The sequence below is a fragment of the Euprymna scolopes genome, chromosome 21 (assembly GCF_053919585.1).
Source record: "Euprymna scolopes isolate OS-2025 chromosome 21, ASM5391958v1, whole genome shotgun sequence".
Lineage (NCBI taxonomy): Eukaryota > Metazoa > Mollusca > Cephalopoda > Sepiida > Sepiolidae > Euprymna > Euprymna scolopes.
The window spans coordinates 37019734-37037592 of record NC_136502.1 but is presented as its reverse complement, the minus strand read 5'-3'; the positions used below and the strand labels follow the sequence as shown (position 1 = coordinate 37037592).

The window sequence follows — 17859 nt, the reverse complement described above, 5'->3', positions numbered from 1 at the left end:
AGTACATTACGTTAGTGAGGAGATTTGATGAAGTGTTTAATTAGGGGGGCGGTTCATTAGGAATTTGTTAACATTAGACTTGAAGACATCCAAGTTGTAGTCCGGAGGGAAGCAGGCAGACGGAACAGAGTTCCACAGGCGTGCAGTTCTAAGAAAGAAGCTTTGTTCATGAAATCCGCGTTTTGATTTAGGCACAGATATAGAGTGGGGGAAATTTTTCACAGTGGATTCAGCTAGACGGGTGTTTTTCGTGAAAGATTGGCGAGGGGGGACCAGGGATTGGAGTTCAGACGAGCACCTGCCATGAAAATAACGATAAAACAGGGATAGGCTCGCAACGTCTCTTCTGTGGGAGAGGGGTTGCAGGGTAGAGAAAAGGGCATCCCCCACTAAACCACGAAGTCTATTTTGTACTCTGTCAAGGCATGATAGGCTGTTTTTGGCAGCTCCTGCCCAGATATGGCAACAGTATTCCATCCTTGGCCGTACTTGGTTTTTATATAGATAGAGAATTGCATCAGTAGTGAGATATCTTCTGGAGTGGTAGAAGGATCCCACCATCTTTCCAGCGACCTTGGCAACAGACTTGATGTACGTGTTCCATTTCAGATCAGGAGTAAAGGTCAAACCCAGAAGCTTGTCAAAACACGGGGCCTCACCCAGACGAGAGCCATCCATCACAATTGATGCCAGCTGGGGATCAGAGCGTTGATGATGTAAGGATAGGAGTTTGGTTTTGGATGCATTAAAGGTAACTAGCCACATCTTCCCCCACTGAACCACGCGCTCGAGATCAGAGGAGAGAGAATCCGAGAGAACTTCGTCATTTACAGCCTTTGATGTGTTGCCGTAGATGGTCGTGTCATCAGCATAGATGTCAACGAATGATTTAAGTATGTGTTTAGGGAGGTCATTGATGTAAATCATGAAGAGAGTTGGGCCCAGGATTGACCCCTGAGGGACTCCAGCATTTATATTGAAGGCCTCCGATTTTTGTCCATCTACCACTACTCTTATGAGCCTATCGGAGAGAAATGATTTAATGATTGAGAAAACATTTCCCGTTATACCGTAGCTGGAAATCTTGTGAAGTAGACCCTTATGCCATACTTTGTCAAAGGCCTTTGATATGTCAAGAGCAATTGCCCTAGAAAGGAAGCCTTTGTCCAGAGATTCACTAATCCTGTGGGATATAACCATCAGCACATCTGTGGTAGATCTTGCAGAGCGGAAACCATATTGTGTGTCACTAAGAAAGTTATTCCTGCTGAGGTGGTTGACTATTTCTCTATTTAATATTGATTCCAGCAACTTACTCATAACATAGAGAAGACTTATTGGTCTGTACTGAGAGGGAGATGACTTATCACCTGAATTCTTAAATACAGGGCAAACTGATGAGGTCTTCCAGGGGGTCGGAAAGCACTTCTCCTTAAGGCAGCGCTTAAATAGTTTCGTAAGTATGGGAGCAAGTTCTGGTTGAAGCTTTTTTAACACTATAATTGGGATGCCATCAGGGCCAGTTGCTTTACTGGAATCTAGGTTTTTTATTAGCTTGGCGACCTCATGCACGGATCTCTACAAATTGGTGACCCCATACACTACAAGATAGAGATAGCAGATTGAGGTAATTCTGCTTCACTCGTTTTTTGGCATGAAAGTTGTATCACGTTTTCCTAACCATAGTGGTGTTGCCTCCTTATCTCTCAACAATCTAGTGAAGTAGTCACTATAGTGGTTATGAGTTAGTTTCTTCAGCCAGAAATTGGGTAGGTTATCTATGCCAATTTTTAATTTTTTTTAATTTTTTTTTTTTTTTTTTTTGATTCTGGAATCATCCAACTTTTTCTTCATCATTCCAGGCGTTATTTCTGGCTATGGCATTTCTGCCTTATTTTCATTACTTTGAGCTATCTCCAAGATCCACTAGGGCTTTTGATTACTTGGTCCCTCATTCTCAGAGATATCCACAAGCCTTCTAATTCTTGTTTTCAAGGTGGCTTTTTCAAAGTAATTGTCTCGCTTATGAGATTCCTGTAAAACAATTTCCCATTTCTTTTTAGCTGTTTATTTTCACCCTGTTATAATTGTATTTTGTTTGTATCCTTTGCTTCACAATGTTTTTTTTTTTATTATTTCGTTTATATTTGTCTTTCATTTTGATATGAGACTCATGCAGATAATGTTCCTTAGCCGCCCCCTGCATTGTATGGACTGCGACAATTCTTTTCTGCATCGGTTAAGTTGCAATTTTATAAAGAAATTTTAATAGAACTACTACTGAACTTTTTTTATAAAATGTTAACGATGAATAAAATCTATACTTAGAAATGCTAAGTTGACGTTCTTTCTATATTCTTAGATGAACTTGAATGTGTAATTTTATGTTTTATTTCTTTGAGAGAATTTGATTAAAGAAAATATTGCGTATTTAAATTGAAATCTTCAACTACAGTTTTCAGAACTTTCAGTTTTGGTGTTCGACAAAACGATTTTTACACCATTAGTTAAAGGACTTATATATATATATTCAAGCACGCCTGATTGAACACGACAGTTATTCTTTTTTTCCGATTTTTTTTGGATATCTTTTCAATTTGCCGAGCAGTCTTTTTTTTATTTCACCTGGCATATTATAAATAAAAAAGACTGCTTGGCGAATTGAAAAGATATAAAAAAAATCGGAAAAAGAATAACTCTGTCGTGTTTAATCGGACATGCTTGAATATATATATATATATATATATATATATATATATATATATATATATATATATATATATATATAATATATTCATGTCATCCACATACAGTACTGTTTCACTGTATCACAGCTCATCAGTACGGCTAGACAGGCAACTACCATCAGCCAGGATCGAAACCCAACTGCCCGTACGTAATTCGCTGCTGCTGTGCAGGCTGTGAATTAACGATGTTTTGATATCGTCTGAAATATCTACTCTCGATTTATTTACACAAAGAGCATTGCTTAATACGCTAATGGTAATTTGTGTATCACTTCCTAATATGCTCAACTCAAGATAAGGAGCATTATATATATATATATATATATATATTGAATGAATAACAAAAGTCTATATTCCAAATTTCATGTTGTGAACCATATTACAATTTATTCCTTTAATACAGTTGACATTTACAATTCTTGGCAGTATCTGTTTCAGAGCAGCATATCAATCACTTAGTAATTATATCAATCAGTGAATCTATTTTGCCCTTAACTCATCAGAAGAAATAGCAACAACCAATCTACCAAAAGGAATACACCCAAATTAATGAAATTTGTAGATCCTAGATATTACCTTAAACTATATCCGATGGTAAGGACCCAGCTTGCGGGCTTTGGGGAGTGTGGAGCCACCCTTTAATTGCCATTGCTCCCAGGTCCACTCTGAACCAGAGTGGTAGTACCTGTTAGGGTCCCAACTATGGGTTAAATAGAAACAGACTTGCAAAAAACAAATATATTCTATTAAAAAAATTTTCTTAAAAATTACCAGATTCGGCATTAAATAACCTGAAAAGGGTTGATATGGCATAAAACAAAAACAACCAACCAACCAATGGAATTTGTTAATACGTATATGTGGGTTTTAGTGACTTTATTTCTAAATTCAAAATGGCGTAATGTAAGAAAACTATAAGGTATTTGCAGCTTCTCTTCCAATTTTCGGATTTTTTTAGTCATGTCCAAACACATTTTATTTCTTTTTGGTGGATTGATTGTTGCTATTTCTTCTGATGAGTTAAGGGCAAAATAGATTCACTGATTGATATAATAATTAATTGATTGATTTTGTGCTACAAAACAGATACTGTCAAGAATTGTAAGTGCCAACTGGATTAAAGGAATAAATTGTAAGGTGGTCAACATCATGAAATTTTGAATATACACTTTTGTTATTCATTCATTATATGCTCTGTAATTGCATTGAGCTTCTTAAATAAGGATTGGTATATATAAAAAGGAAATATAAGTGAATAAAGAATATTTTCACAGAAATCTCTCTCTCTCTCTCTCTATATATATATATATATATATATATATATATATATATATATATATTAGTGATGGGACGATTCCAATATTTTCCTGATTTCGATACAATTACCGATTCCGTGCTAAATTCCTGATTCTGATGCAATTACCGATTCCGATTCTTTATAAATTTCTAATTATTTAGCCTTAAGATTTTTATTTTCTCCGATGCAGATATTTTCCTAACCACCAAAAGACACTTGTGGAGAAAGATCTATCGATTCACTGGTGGTTTAAAATCACTAAATGTTTAGTATTTTATCATTGTTACTAGCAATAGAAGATTTTAAAATCAAATAAAAAAAGACAATTAAAAGAATCGTTTTCGAATCAAAAAGTAAGCATCAATTTTTCCGATTCCAATACTGATTCCGATACCATCAAATCTTCCGATTTTTCCAATTCCGATTAATTGTCCCAACACTAAAATATATATATATATATTATTTATTTAGTTAGTTAGTTTTCTATAAAATAATTTAAATTTAAACCAATGTCTAATTGCAAAATTAGTTCATGAAGTATTTCTATTCTTTCGTGTTTTTAGTAAGACATAAGTAGTTGAAAAGGGTGTTTAACAGTAACGTTGCCAAGCAATCATAAAAGAATACATTGCAATATGTGGATAAGAGAAACAAATATAAACGATTTGTATTTATGTAAACAAATTCAATTATTCAGTAAAATTACATAAAATAGAAACTTTCCAAAGCCATAGCATGTGGTTCATTACTGATTATAAACTATCTGATCACAATTTACAGTCGTGAAAACTCACTAGCATCCCATCATCAAATATAAAGTCATGAGATTGTTTGGTCATGTTAAACGTTACAGTGTGAGACTGTTCAAATTATACGTTTAAGGCACAATTTTTGATCCCCTGACAAAAGGTCCTCTAAATTCACCCTTGTCCGTTCGTCTGTCCGCACTTTTCTCAATAATTACATCTTGGAATTTTTTAAAATTTTGCATAAACATTAAACATGGTATGAGTAAAAACTAACAACGGATTTTACAGGAAAACCCTGGTTGCCCCCCCCACCCAGGGGTGCCTTTCAGGTTAAAATGGCTAAAATTGACACTTTTGTGCTTATTAAAAAAAAAATTGATGACTTGATTTTTATAAAACTTTCTGAAAACTTGTAACTAACTGATTTCTGTATAATTTTGTTTGGCTCTTTTAGGGCTAATAAAAACATTCCATTTTTGGGACTATTTTATCATATTTGTTTGAAATTTTCTGTGCATATCTATTTAGCAATTTTGCATGATGCTGAACTCAAATTTAAATATGTTAAGGCCTTGAGGACTTTTGGGGCTAAATGAGGGGAGGGGGCAAATGAAGGACTTAGCCATTTCTTTTTTTTTTTTTTGCATGATGCAGAACTCAAATTTACATATATTAAGATCTAAAACTGCACCGTTTGTTCATTTTCACCAGGATTTGACATCCCCAGGGGACTTTTGGGACTAAATGGTGTGGAGGTAGGGCAAATGCTGAACTTAGTCATTTTTTATGCCTCGTTCACTGTGCAGTGACGAGGGACCATGCATGCTTCACTTGTTTTTTTTACAATGGAGTCACCACTCATCAAGACCCGAAGGCCACTTGAGGATAAGGATTAATGAATGTAATGTGGCAGTGTAATAATCGTTAATCATGTAAGTTGGGTAGACTTTGATTATTTATGGAGACAACTTAACAAGAAGTTGTTTACATTGTACTTGAAAGCTGCATTATTGTAATCGGCCGAGATGTAGGCCAGTGGAACAGTGTTCCAAAGGTGGGCAGTTCTAGGAAAGAAGATTTGTTCATGAAATCATAATATAGGGGAACAAAAGAAAAAAATGGATAGTCAACATTTGTGGATGGACGAACATAAACATATGTTCGATATTGGCAGGTGACCCCGGGAAGAGAAACATCCAATGGGTTGCATACAAACAGATAGATTCCATGTGAGGAATGTGGGACTTTTCACCATTGTCTAATGTAATGCATAATTTGACCCAGAAGTATGTGAGGATATCGGTCAAAGGATTGAAACAATGAACAACAGGAAATGTTAAACATTCCAGTGGGAAAAGAATGCTGATATAAATAAATCATCACAAAGAGAAAAGCAGGCAATCGGTTAGAGAGAAGCACGACTGTCACATTTCTTCAACATTCGACCCAACCAAGCACCAATCTCACACGTCTTCAGAAATATCAAAACATCAGTCATATCAGAAGCTATTTTGTCGGTGTGAAATAAAAACCATATATTATTTTATAGATCAGTTGTGTTGTGTTTTACTTGCTGTCAGTGTGTATATATCTTGGTCAGTGGCAAAAGTAGATGTTAACAATCATATAGACTGGAAATTTTGTTTGAATAGCTGCAGCAAATACATAACATATAATCCAAGTGAACACATTGGCTCTAACATCATAAAATTTGGCAAATACTCAAGTTAGTGCATGTCCTGCAGTTAAAGAAGGAAACGTTTAATAATGAAAAATATGTATTTATTTATTTGCAAATTGTTATCCTCATCTTCATAGTTGTTGTCTCACCACGTTTTGGCCAATTAATCCTCTGGCCTGTTTTGGGCAGGATTGAAACCACTATCTTCAGACATTGCTCACTCTGCAAACCATAGAAACTCAACGGCCCTCTCCACTGTGCCACAGGCCCCAAATACATGATAACATTATAACACAAATTATTCATCTCAAATGATTCCAGTAAAATAATAATAATAATACTAATAATAATAATAATAATAATAATAAAATACTTAGAAATAAATCGAAATGGACTCACTGATGAGAGTATCCAGTTTTCTGTCAGGGTGTTCATAAGTAACACACAGTAATTTGCATCGTGGAATTCTGGGGCCTTAAATTCAAATATATCAGTTCTCCCTGGGTTAAAATTGCTAAAATTGTTTGCCAATGGAATCGTATAAACGAAAGAACCCTCACACTTTGTGTTGAAATAGATCCTTCCCATTTGATTGGCTGTACTGCTGTTTGCTGTGTTCATTATGAGTGTCCAATTTTCACCTTAGTAAAAAAAAAAAAAAAAAAAGATAATAATAATTCAATGGTCTAACATGAAAGGTTCGATTAGAAATGGATCCATTTTACAGTGATGAAAGAGTTCTTGATTTTCTCTGAGATTTGCGATTTCAGCATATGGAAGCTATAACCAAGGGCTTTAAATCGAAAGAGAAAAAAAATGCTGAATAAAGTAGAAGAATTCAACATCAAAAAGGTCTCCACAAAGTTAACTAAAGTAACAATTCACCAATTGTTACAAAAGATAAAAACAAAAACATGATGGAGCAGCAAAAAAGAAAACTAGGTATACGAGATGAAAAAGTTTAAAAGCAGAGTCATTTTTATTATAGTGTCAAATAAAGTTGCATTTAAAAAAGTACAAACTTAATTTTCATTATTATTCAACTACGACAATAATAACATGAATTCCCTGAACAAAACTGACGTTAAATTTGAACTCAACCTCAGATCAAAGTCTCAAACTCAAATCCAACTGTTCTCTTTTCTCTGCACTTTCCACACTGACGCCCAAAATAAAGAAGACGGCTCTTTTATAGAGAGACCCAACCACATCTCATTTGCATATCCCCTCCCCCTCTCGTCACATCGCGTGATTTTCAGTCCATAAATACTAGGGGGCGGCCATTTTTATTTTCTCTTTTTTTTCTTTCCTAACACGAGCCACACGATGCATGAGGTAAGGTTCTTTACTTTTAACCACACGCCCCCTTGATCTCTAAGATCAATAATTAGTATCATAGTCTGCCATCCACGCTGGGCGTCTTCGTTCATGGTGACATCGTCGAAGAGGCTCTACTTCAGACACTTCAACATCAGCATCAACCTCCCCTTCCCCTGATGGCAAGGAGACTCTCCGTATATCTAAAATGTGACGAGGCATTCCGTCAATCGCTACCTTGTTTTTGGAGAGTACTTCAGTCACTGTACCTTTTCTCCAGCGAGTCATGCAACGAGAATTGGGTGGTTTCACCCACACCTCTTCACCAACTGCGATGTCCACGCAGGCCTGTTCTTCTCTGTGTTACAGTCAATGGATGTCGCCATTCATAAGAAAAAATAGACCGGTGCGGCACTGAATTTTCGTCTTGACCAGCCTTCGGCGTCATATTATACCAAAAAACTGCTTCTTGGGGCGAAATCCGGCTTCTTGATGCCACAGCTTTTATAGTACGATGGTGCCTCTATATAATTCCATTTCCACTTGGACGGTATGCAGCTCTAAAATATAGTCCCACATTCCACTTCGCACATAAGTCTCTAAAAACTTCCGAGCGGAAAGACGTACCATTATCCACCAACACCTCTTCTACTGGCTCCCTTTCCATAAAAGCCTCCTCGACAACTCTCTTTACCTCTTCTGCTGTTTCATTCTTGATTTTCTGCCATATCGCTACTCTCCCAGACCCACAATCTATCATAGTTACATGCGGTTCATGTTGATAATGTGTGATGTCCATGGCCAATCTCCGCCAATTCTCTTCAACATGCAGTTCCCCTTTTTCATGCCTAGCCGGTGCAGAGTCGATTGATTGGCATTCCTTACATTGTTCCACCACCTTTTGGACGTCTTGCATTGTGACGTGCGGGTTTACTTTTCTTGCCAGGTAAAGGGTCCGTTCCTTTCCAAAATGATGCAGGTTATGTAGGTCTTTTAAATTCTCTACTGCACAACATGCTGGAGTCCTGTCTCTTTCCTTGTGTAGCCAGACTTTCTTGACTCTTGTCAACCCATCTGCTTTATTTTTTTGTGACGGAACTAAGGTAATAGTTACCTTTAGTTCGAATTCTCAAACCAAGTCTCACAGTGCTCCAAGTCTACGCTTGATAAGCATCTCCACTGCTCCTTTTGTTTTGATCCGCTTATCACCAGACAGCTCCGATTTAATCCATGACACCACTGTTGTAGAGTCTGTTTTAACGTTCACTATCTGTAGCCCCCATTTTAGAGTTAGATTGATGCCTTTCATCACAGCATCGAGTTCCGCAACATTGATATGGGCGCTATCATCCTTTTTGCATAGCCAAGCAGCATCTTCAACAGCCACTTCTCCTATTTCCAATAATACCACTAATGCTACACTGCTAGCATCAGTCCATATCACCCCTTCATGGCCCTCCTTTACATGCCATTCTCCTCTCACAGGGTCCATTTTTTTCACTTGTGCAATGACTTCTTGTATCATGCGAACCACTTCTTGATCAACTGCATCTTCCCAACTGTCTGTCTCAGTCTGCCTTTTAATAAAACTGCATGCAGTTTGCAGCCATCCAGCTATTGGGTAGTGTCCAACCAGCTTTCCACATATAGAGAAAAGCTCTCTCTTGGCTTGGTCAACCTTGGCTTCAGGGATCTCATTTCCTCGCTCAAACATCAATTTTCCTGCCTTATTGTTCTGTAGTCGAAATCCCAAAGCCATTCCGTTTTCCAGTGACTCAGGCGGTTTTGTCGTCTGTCCATATGCTTTGATATGCTCTCTCACCCTTTCTGCAGTCACCTCTGTTTCATCCACTAGTACATCATCGATGTAAGAGCATGTGCCTCTCTTCACTGCATCGTCTTTGGCCAACACTGTCTTAAGAACTGCCGTCATTATCTTTGGTGCGGAGTTCAGACCAAATCCTAATCTGGTCAGACAATAAACTTGACCTTTGTACTCTACCAATTGATATTTCCACAATTTCTCATCCACATGAAGTTGGAGGTAAGCTGACTCCAGGTCCACAATTTTAGTTGCCTGCTTCATCCTCCTCCATTTCCTTATGACTTCTTCACACACATCGATTCCGTCCTTTGTGTGACAAGCGACAAACTTGTTCAGCTCACAGAAATTCAACACTGGCCTAACTTTCTTAATAAATTGGACCACAGCCATGAGTGGCAAAATTCCTTCAACTTCCCCTGACCACGGCATTAATATTCCTTCATCTATCCATTTCTCAACTTCTTTTTCAAACTGCGGCTCCGCAGCTCCTTTCAGTGTGCTTTTGTAGCAGCTGACCCGATTCATCAATACAGGTGGCTCCGCGGTCCATCGCCATTCTACCATCCATTTTTGGCCATCGAAGCAGGCTTGAAAGTCATCATCCTCAATCAGACATAGTCGGGGTTTCGACGGTTTGTTGGTATCACTCCTGGTTACACTTCCTGTTATTCCCGGTGCACTCTGATTGCCAAATTTCACCTGGCCTTTAGCCATAGTAGCTCCTCCCAGTCAGTCTATCGCGTCCAGGCCCAGCACCACATCAATTCCTGCAACCAGTCTATCCAGCATGATCACTCTTAGCCGCAATGGCATATTCCTTACTACAATCTCCACATCGGCCTCTCCACAGCATTCCACTTCTCTGCCATCCACCGCACTAACTTGCTGGTTCCATTCCAAGAGTTGGCGACGCTCGTAGTAATAAGTGTTGTTTTACATCCAGTATCAACAAGAGCTCTAGCCCTCTTTCCATTGATTGTGATCACTAACTGTGGCAACAAACTCTCATACGCCTGTTCAGTATAAAAGGGGTGACTACTGGCGTAATAGCACCCCTTTACTCGTTTCCCGGAAGCGAAGGGCAATTCCTGCTAATGTGCCCTACTTTGCCACACCGAAAACAGATAATGTCTGGCTGTGGCTCCCTACAGTCTCTCATCAGGTGTGGTCCTTGACATCGAAAGCATTTACCGGTAAATCCATGGCCTTGCTTCATCACTGGTCCCTCCTTTCTGCTTGCCACAGTAGCCACGACCGCCCACAGCTCACCGGACTGTTTCGCCAAAACTCTAGCATGCCTTAGAATCTCCTCCATCTCCATAGTTTCAATATCAGTAAGTCATTGCAGTTCCATGGAGATGCGATAAGGGAAACCAGTTACAAGTGCCAGCTTTACAGTCTTCTCAAGGCTGCATCCCCCATATCCAGCCAATCCTGCTAGTCGCCTTATCTCTGCCACGTACACGTCCACAGACTCCCCAGTCCAGCTGACTCTTTTGAGCTTGTTGTAAGCCTCAAACGCGCTCTCGGAAAATGCGGTTTTTAACTAGTTTTCAATGCTCTCAGCAATGGCCTGATCTGTCTCTCCCATTTCTAGATAGACCGCTAGAACACTTCCTTCCAAATACATTGGTATTAACGTGGCTACATCCTCGATCTTCTGTAGCCTTGCCACCAACTTCAGCTTGTTAAGCCACACAACCACGTCACCTTCTTCAGTAAATGGCCTCAGAATATCGCTGCTCAATCTTACTCGGTCACCCATTTTTGTCACTGTGCCAAAATAGCTTGATGTTAAATTTGAACTCAACCTCAGATCAAAAGTCTCAAATTCAAATCCAACTGTTCTCTTCTCTCTGCACTTTCCACACTGACGCCCAAAATAAAGAAGACGGCTCTTTTATAGAGAGACCTAACCACATCTCATTTGCATACCCCCCTCCCCCCTCTCGTCACATCACGTGATTTTCAGTCCATAAATACCAGGGGGCGGCCATTTTTTTCTCTTTCTTTTCTTTCCTAACACGAGCCGCACGATGCATGAGGTAAGGTTCTTTACTTTTAACTACAATGGTGAGTTGCTGCTCGTCATTTTGCTGCAAATAATTAGCAACTTCTAGAAATGCCTGCTTTTTCTCTGAATCATCTGGTCTACCAAGGTTTTATTCCTTAGAAGAATCAGCAGAAGAGCATGCCTTAGGAATGTTTTTTATTGGAATCAAAGTTTGCAAAACATGTTCTGTGATAACGTGCTTCCTGTGAAACAAGGTCAGCTTCATAACCTAATCGTTGAATGTTTGAGTTACAGAAAAAGAAGAATGATTTTCAGATCGCCAAGTTCGCCGCGTCCAAGCACATGTAACAAAAATCTGTCATGTTCTCTTTTAGACGTTATCACAAACAAGCTTTCTACAACTGATATCAGATTGCAAAGAATGGTTTTCAACTGAAGAATTGATGGATTTTTATATTGTCAAACCTGACTGTATCTCAATTTGCATAAGACACAGTTTTTTGTCTTGTGTCGGTCAGGTTTCGAGTTTCGAGTTTCGAGTTTCAGACTTCTTTCTATTTCTTTTCTTAACCGTGCTAATCATGCACACTACAATTTTCCCTACACTTCCCCTTGATCTCATGATCACAAACAGAGCAGGGAGGTAGTATCCGGCTTTGTCGGATACTCCTTAGCAGAAGTTAGTTGAAGAGAGGAGACTAGATTTGGCGGCAATCTTTAAAGATGGCGACCGTTGACCCCCTTTTGGCAAGATTATTTGTAGTAAACTTTTTTTTTTATCTGAAAAAGAGGTTATTCATGCCCAATATGCAAGTTAAAATTTTGTTTGTAATTTGTTTGATGTTCAATCACTGTGGAGAAAGAAGTGGCTTACCGTTAAAGCAGCTGCGTGTTTGTGCAGAGCACAAATTAAGAATCAAGATGGCACCCGCAGGCTTTTATGTGGAAAAAAGTCTCGGCGAATCTTGGAGAATCTCGTACCCTGGTTCCATAAATAACGAGGAAAGGAAAGCGGGAAGACAGACGATTTTAGTCACTAAAGCGAACGGACGTGTGTAAAAGACGAGGTAGAAGAAAAGAGTGTGGCGAACGAAACAAACAACGACTCGGTTGAAAGTAGAGTTGTAACGAACACAAGCTATTCCAGCATGACATCAGAATTTGACCCCAAGCTAATTCCCCTGTTTGATGGCAGTAGCACTGATCACTCAGTGCAGGAATGGGTGGAAAAAGCAGAATTAATATGTCAGCTCAGTGGGGTGAAGCGTATGGAATGCGTGGTCCAAATGCGCCTTACTGGAGGAGCATATGCAGTATACCAGCAGTTGGCTGATGAGAAGAAAACCGATTTCGCCTGCATCAAGCATGCCCTTTTTACAGCATTTGTGTTAGATCCAGTTATTGCATGGAAGGAATTCATGGCCCAAAAATTACATCCCGGGCAAACGGTGGATGTGTATTTGGCTGAACTAAAAAAGCTATCGGTACTTTTTGGAGGGATGTCAGACAAAGGCTTCGTGTGTGCCTTTGTTGCAGGATTACCTAAGAGTGTGGAAGATCTGCTCTGTGCCTCATCCCAAGTGAACGAGATGGACATATCGGAAGTATTGGCGCGGGCACGAGCAATACTAAAGAAAAGCCCTAACACTATAGACAGGACCTGGGCGCAGCTACAACCTGCTATAAGTGTGGAGTACCCAACCATTTGGCCCGTGATTGTCTTTCGTCACGTCAACCAACTCGGAAACGATGGGCCGCAGTGCTACAAGTGCAAAAACGCGGACACCTGACCCGCACTTGTCCGGGAAACGGACAAGGGGAAGAAGCTACAACGCCAGTCTTCTCCCCAGATCGTCATTGAGCAGGGCACTACCCACTGTAAGCATACACATTAATGGAAGTGAGCGCCTCGCGCTTGTGGACACTGGGTGCACCCAGACTCTCGTGAGCAAGATATGCTGTGCCACTTGGAAAGCAGAGAGAATTCCGGTACTAACTAGGCGGAGGTTCACTAGCCTCTTGTGAGGTGAGCATTATCTGCGCAAGCATCAACAACGGGCCTGCAGTAGCCGTGTGAGCCCTGGTTGTGGAGGGAGAGCTTCTCGGGTACAACCTACTCCTGGGTATGGACTTGATTACACAACTGGGTAGAATTACTGTGGACAGAACCGGCAAGGTACAGTTCTTCCAATGTAAGGAACACGTTTGTGCTGCCATAACTCTCGACAAGCCTGACTTTCGTGCAGAGTATGATAGAAACACCAATGCATGGACGGTGTCTTGGAAGTGGTCAAACAATCAGCCACCAATATCCTTGCGGAACCGGTTATCGGAATATCCCCCACCCATGTGGCTAAGGGAACAGTATGAAGAAGAACTGCAGACGTGGATCGACAATGGCTGGCTTTTTCCATACCCAGAGGATAAGCTTGGCCCCCCGCGAGGGCTGATTCCCTTGATGGCCGTCGTACAAGAGACCAAACAAAAGGTCTGCCCTGTCCTAGACTACCGTGAGCTCAATGAGCATGTCGACCCATATACGGCAAGGGCTGATGTGTGTGCACTCAAATTAAGGGAGTGGTAACAGCAGGGATCGAAAGTGGAAATCTGGACCTATGCAGGGCCTATCTGCAAATATGCATTGAGAGGAAATTGTGGCCATTTCAGACTGTGGAAATTGGGGGAACCCGATATTGTCTAACCAGGCTAGAGTTCAGTCTAAGTGGTACCAGGCATTATGACAGCAATCATGCATGCTATCCGGCAGCAAGATGAGGCAGTGCAACAGGCAACATCCACATACATCGATGATATATTCGTCAATGAGAGCCTCATGTCAGCACAATCGGTTAGAAGGCATTTTGAGAGCTTTGGACTGACATGTAAGGAACCAGAGCGTCTGTGCGATGGAGCAAAAGTTCTCGGCCTGCACGTGTGCAATAGCAGGGAGGGACTTTGCTGGAGAAGAGGAAGTCACGTCCCCAACGTCCCTTCAAACATCACTCGACGAACAGTGTTTTCGCTTTGTGGAAAGATGGTAGGCCATTTCCCTGTGTGCGGTTGGCTCAGGGTGGCCGTGGCGGCCATAAAAAGATGTGCAACAGCCGTGTCGTCGGGATGAGACAATGCAGTACACGATGTCACCCTAAGGAGCATGCTGACAGAGACTGTGTCCAGGGTGATCAGTGATGATCCCGTTCAGGGAAAGTGGTGCATCAGCGGGAATGAGTTCACGGTCTGGGTGGATGCTAGTTTACTGGCCCTTGGAGTTGCCCTTGCAGTTAAGGATTCCATTATTGAAGATGCCTGTTGGCTTTGGCCAGAGAATGATTCGAGACACATAAACCTGACCGAGCTTGATGCCATATTGAAGGGCGTTAACTTGGCGCTTCAATGGCAAGCCAAGGTTCTACATATCATGACTGACTCGGCATGCACTCATCAGTGGATAACCGATGCATTAAGTGGAAGAGCACGGCTAACGACATGAGCATCGAGTGAGATGTTAATTCGGAGACGGCTTGCCACCTTGGTCGACACCATCACAGAGTACGACCTGACCGTGGACGTAGTGTTGATCAGGTCTGCACTCAACAGAGCAGATGCTCTGACAAGAGTCTCTCAACGATGGCTTCTAGCTGCTGCTCGGAGAGATTCTGATAATCTGCAAAACACATGTGAAGCAGTTGTGTGTAATGTGGATGCAGCGCGCATCATGGACATTCATTGACAGTGTGGACATCCTGGCATCAAGCGGACACTATAATTTGTCAAGATGATTGATCCAGGAGTAGAAAATAAAGATATCTGGAGAGTGGTGAAAAGTTGCGAGGCCTGCCAATACATCGACCCAGCTCCAACATGATGGAAGAAAGGGGAGTTGGGAGTGAGTGGTAAGTGGCAGAGTGGGCATGAACATCACACACTACGGTGGCAAACACTTCCTTAGCCTCATCGATTGTGAGCTTACACGTTTCATGGTCTGGAGACTCCTCGGGCGCCAGGACTCTTGCAGCATTATTCGTCAGCTGTCATCCGTGTTCTGTGAAAGAGGTGTGCCCGATGAAGTGCTGACGGACAACGACCCAGCCTTTTGCAGCCATCAGATGAGGCAGTTCTTACAAGAATGGGGTGTGCGGCTGTGGCTTAAATGCGCTTATGTGCCTTCTGGTAATGGTATAGCTGAGAGAAGCCACCGCAGCATCAAAAAAATTGCAGCCAGGAAGCAGTGCACCATCGCAGAAGCTGTGTACTGGTATAATCTCATACCGAAGGATGGCGTCTCTCCAGGAACAGCGCCAGCAAATGCAATCTATCGGTACCGTGTCCGAGAAAAAGGAATCCACCCCGATACAACTGTGGCCACTGAGATAGAACGGAATCGATATGCCAAAGGGGATGCTGTCTGGGTGAAGCCAATAGGAAACCGATGTACTGACAAGTATAAACGGGGCACAGTGACCGATGTGGTGAGTCAGCAGTGTGTCCAGGTTGATGGCGTACCCTGTCACATTAGGGACCTACGGCCGGCGACAAATGTACCACCTCCAGTGAACGATGAGAGTGACTCTGACTTTGAGACGAGTGGGCCATCGCTTTGGTTTGCACCATCCCTATCAAGCAGTGACTCTGATATCAGTAGCCTCCACGGAGATGAAGTCTTCCCCGACCATCAGGCGGTGGATGAGAGCACACGCGAAGACGAGAGTAGCACTGTCCCCCTTCGTAGAAGCACCCGACGGCGGCAATCGCCACCCCCTTGCCGTCTCTGTGATCATGAGATCAGGGGGGAGTGTGGAGAAAGAAGTGGCTTACTGTTAAAGCAGCTGCGCATTTGTGCCTGCAGAGCACAAATTGAGAATCAAGATGGCGCCCGCAGGCTTTTATGTGGAAAAAAGTCTCGGGGAATCTCGGAGAATCTCGTACCCTGGTTCCATAAATAACGAGGAAAAGAAAGCGGGAGGATAGACGATTTTTAGTCACTAAAGCGAACGGACGTGTGTAAAAGAAGAGGTAGAAGAAAAGAGTGTGGCGAATGAAACAAACAACGACTCTGTTGAAAGTAGAGTTGTAACGAACACAGTCACATTTTGACTAGATTATATGAGCTGAAGAAGTTTAAACGCAGTCATTATTATTATTATTTTTTTTTTTTTTGTACTGTGAACTGAAGTTGCATTGAAAAAAAATGCAAACGTACCTTTGGTTATTAAAATAAATTCCCTGAACAGCTTCTTCTGAAATAATTAATGTTTTATTGTATTCTTTCACTTTGGATGCCAGTGAAAAATAGAGATGAAAATCTTACAATGAGTTTATCAAAATCATGGCTAGGGAAAACATTTAGAAGTTTATCAAATTAAAAAAATAGAATCTATCTACATTTAAACCGGGGTTCTACATTGCGAGTAAAACCGTCTCATTTGCGAGTGATTTTGAAAGTGGCGACTAGAAATAATGAAACACTTATCTTTTGGCAAGTGTATTTCTTTCAATCTTCCAAAGCTCACTACTGAATGAAAAATATCTTTTCAACTTTTTTTTTTTTTAATAAAATGAACAAAGTTAAATTATTTCAACAATAAAAGTTTAATAGAACAATATACTCTTTTTTTTTTTCTTTTAACAAAGGCTGTTTAAAAAATATCTGAAAAAATTAGAATGTTTATACCTTCAAGTGTCAACATAAAATTTGTTGTATATTTAGAATTACATTTATTAAAAAAACAGAAAAATCTTTATGTACATACTCGTCACAGAACGAAGATGTCATATTCTAAAAATCATATGGGTTTGGCTAGTAATTTTTCTATTTAGCTAGTAAACGAAAATATTTAGTTGTCAAAGGTCAACTAATGATAAGTTTGTACGTAAAGCCCTAATTTAAAAGTACCTTTTTCCCCAAAAGAAGAATCAAATTCAAATATTTGTTTATATAACTATAAAAAAACAAATACACAACAGATATACGTTGTTATCAAATCAAAAATAACCTACTCTTCTATCTGTGTTTATTTGTGTTTTAAAGTTTTTGAGTTCAAAACATAGTATCAACTCTCTTCAGTTAAAACAAAAAATGGCCGCCCATAAGTCCTGCGTAAGGATCCTTGATAACCACTCAAAACCGAAAATTAAACAAAACATCAGATATCAAAAATCGTATAAAAATGTAATTTTCTACCAGTAATTTGTCTAATTTTCGATTTTTGAGTGATTAGATAAGATTAAT

General features: G+C 40.3%; 1 protein-coding gene across 2 annotated transcripts in view; it reads right to left on the bottom strand.

Annotated features, from left to right (window-relative positions):
• The window catches only part of LOC145242116 (uncharacterized), a 171751-nt gene that overhangs the window by 88452 nt on the left and 65440 nt on the right, over positions 1 to 17859 (bottom strand). For both annotated transcript variants that reach the window (XM_080105032.1, XM_080105031.1), the window contains exon 6: positions 6874 to 7115. In XM_080105032.1, the coding sequence (XP_079961158.1) occupies positions 6874 to 7115 (242 nt within the window). The remainder of the gene's footprint in view (positions 1 to 6873; positions 7116 to 17859) is intronic.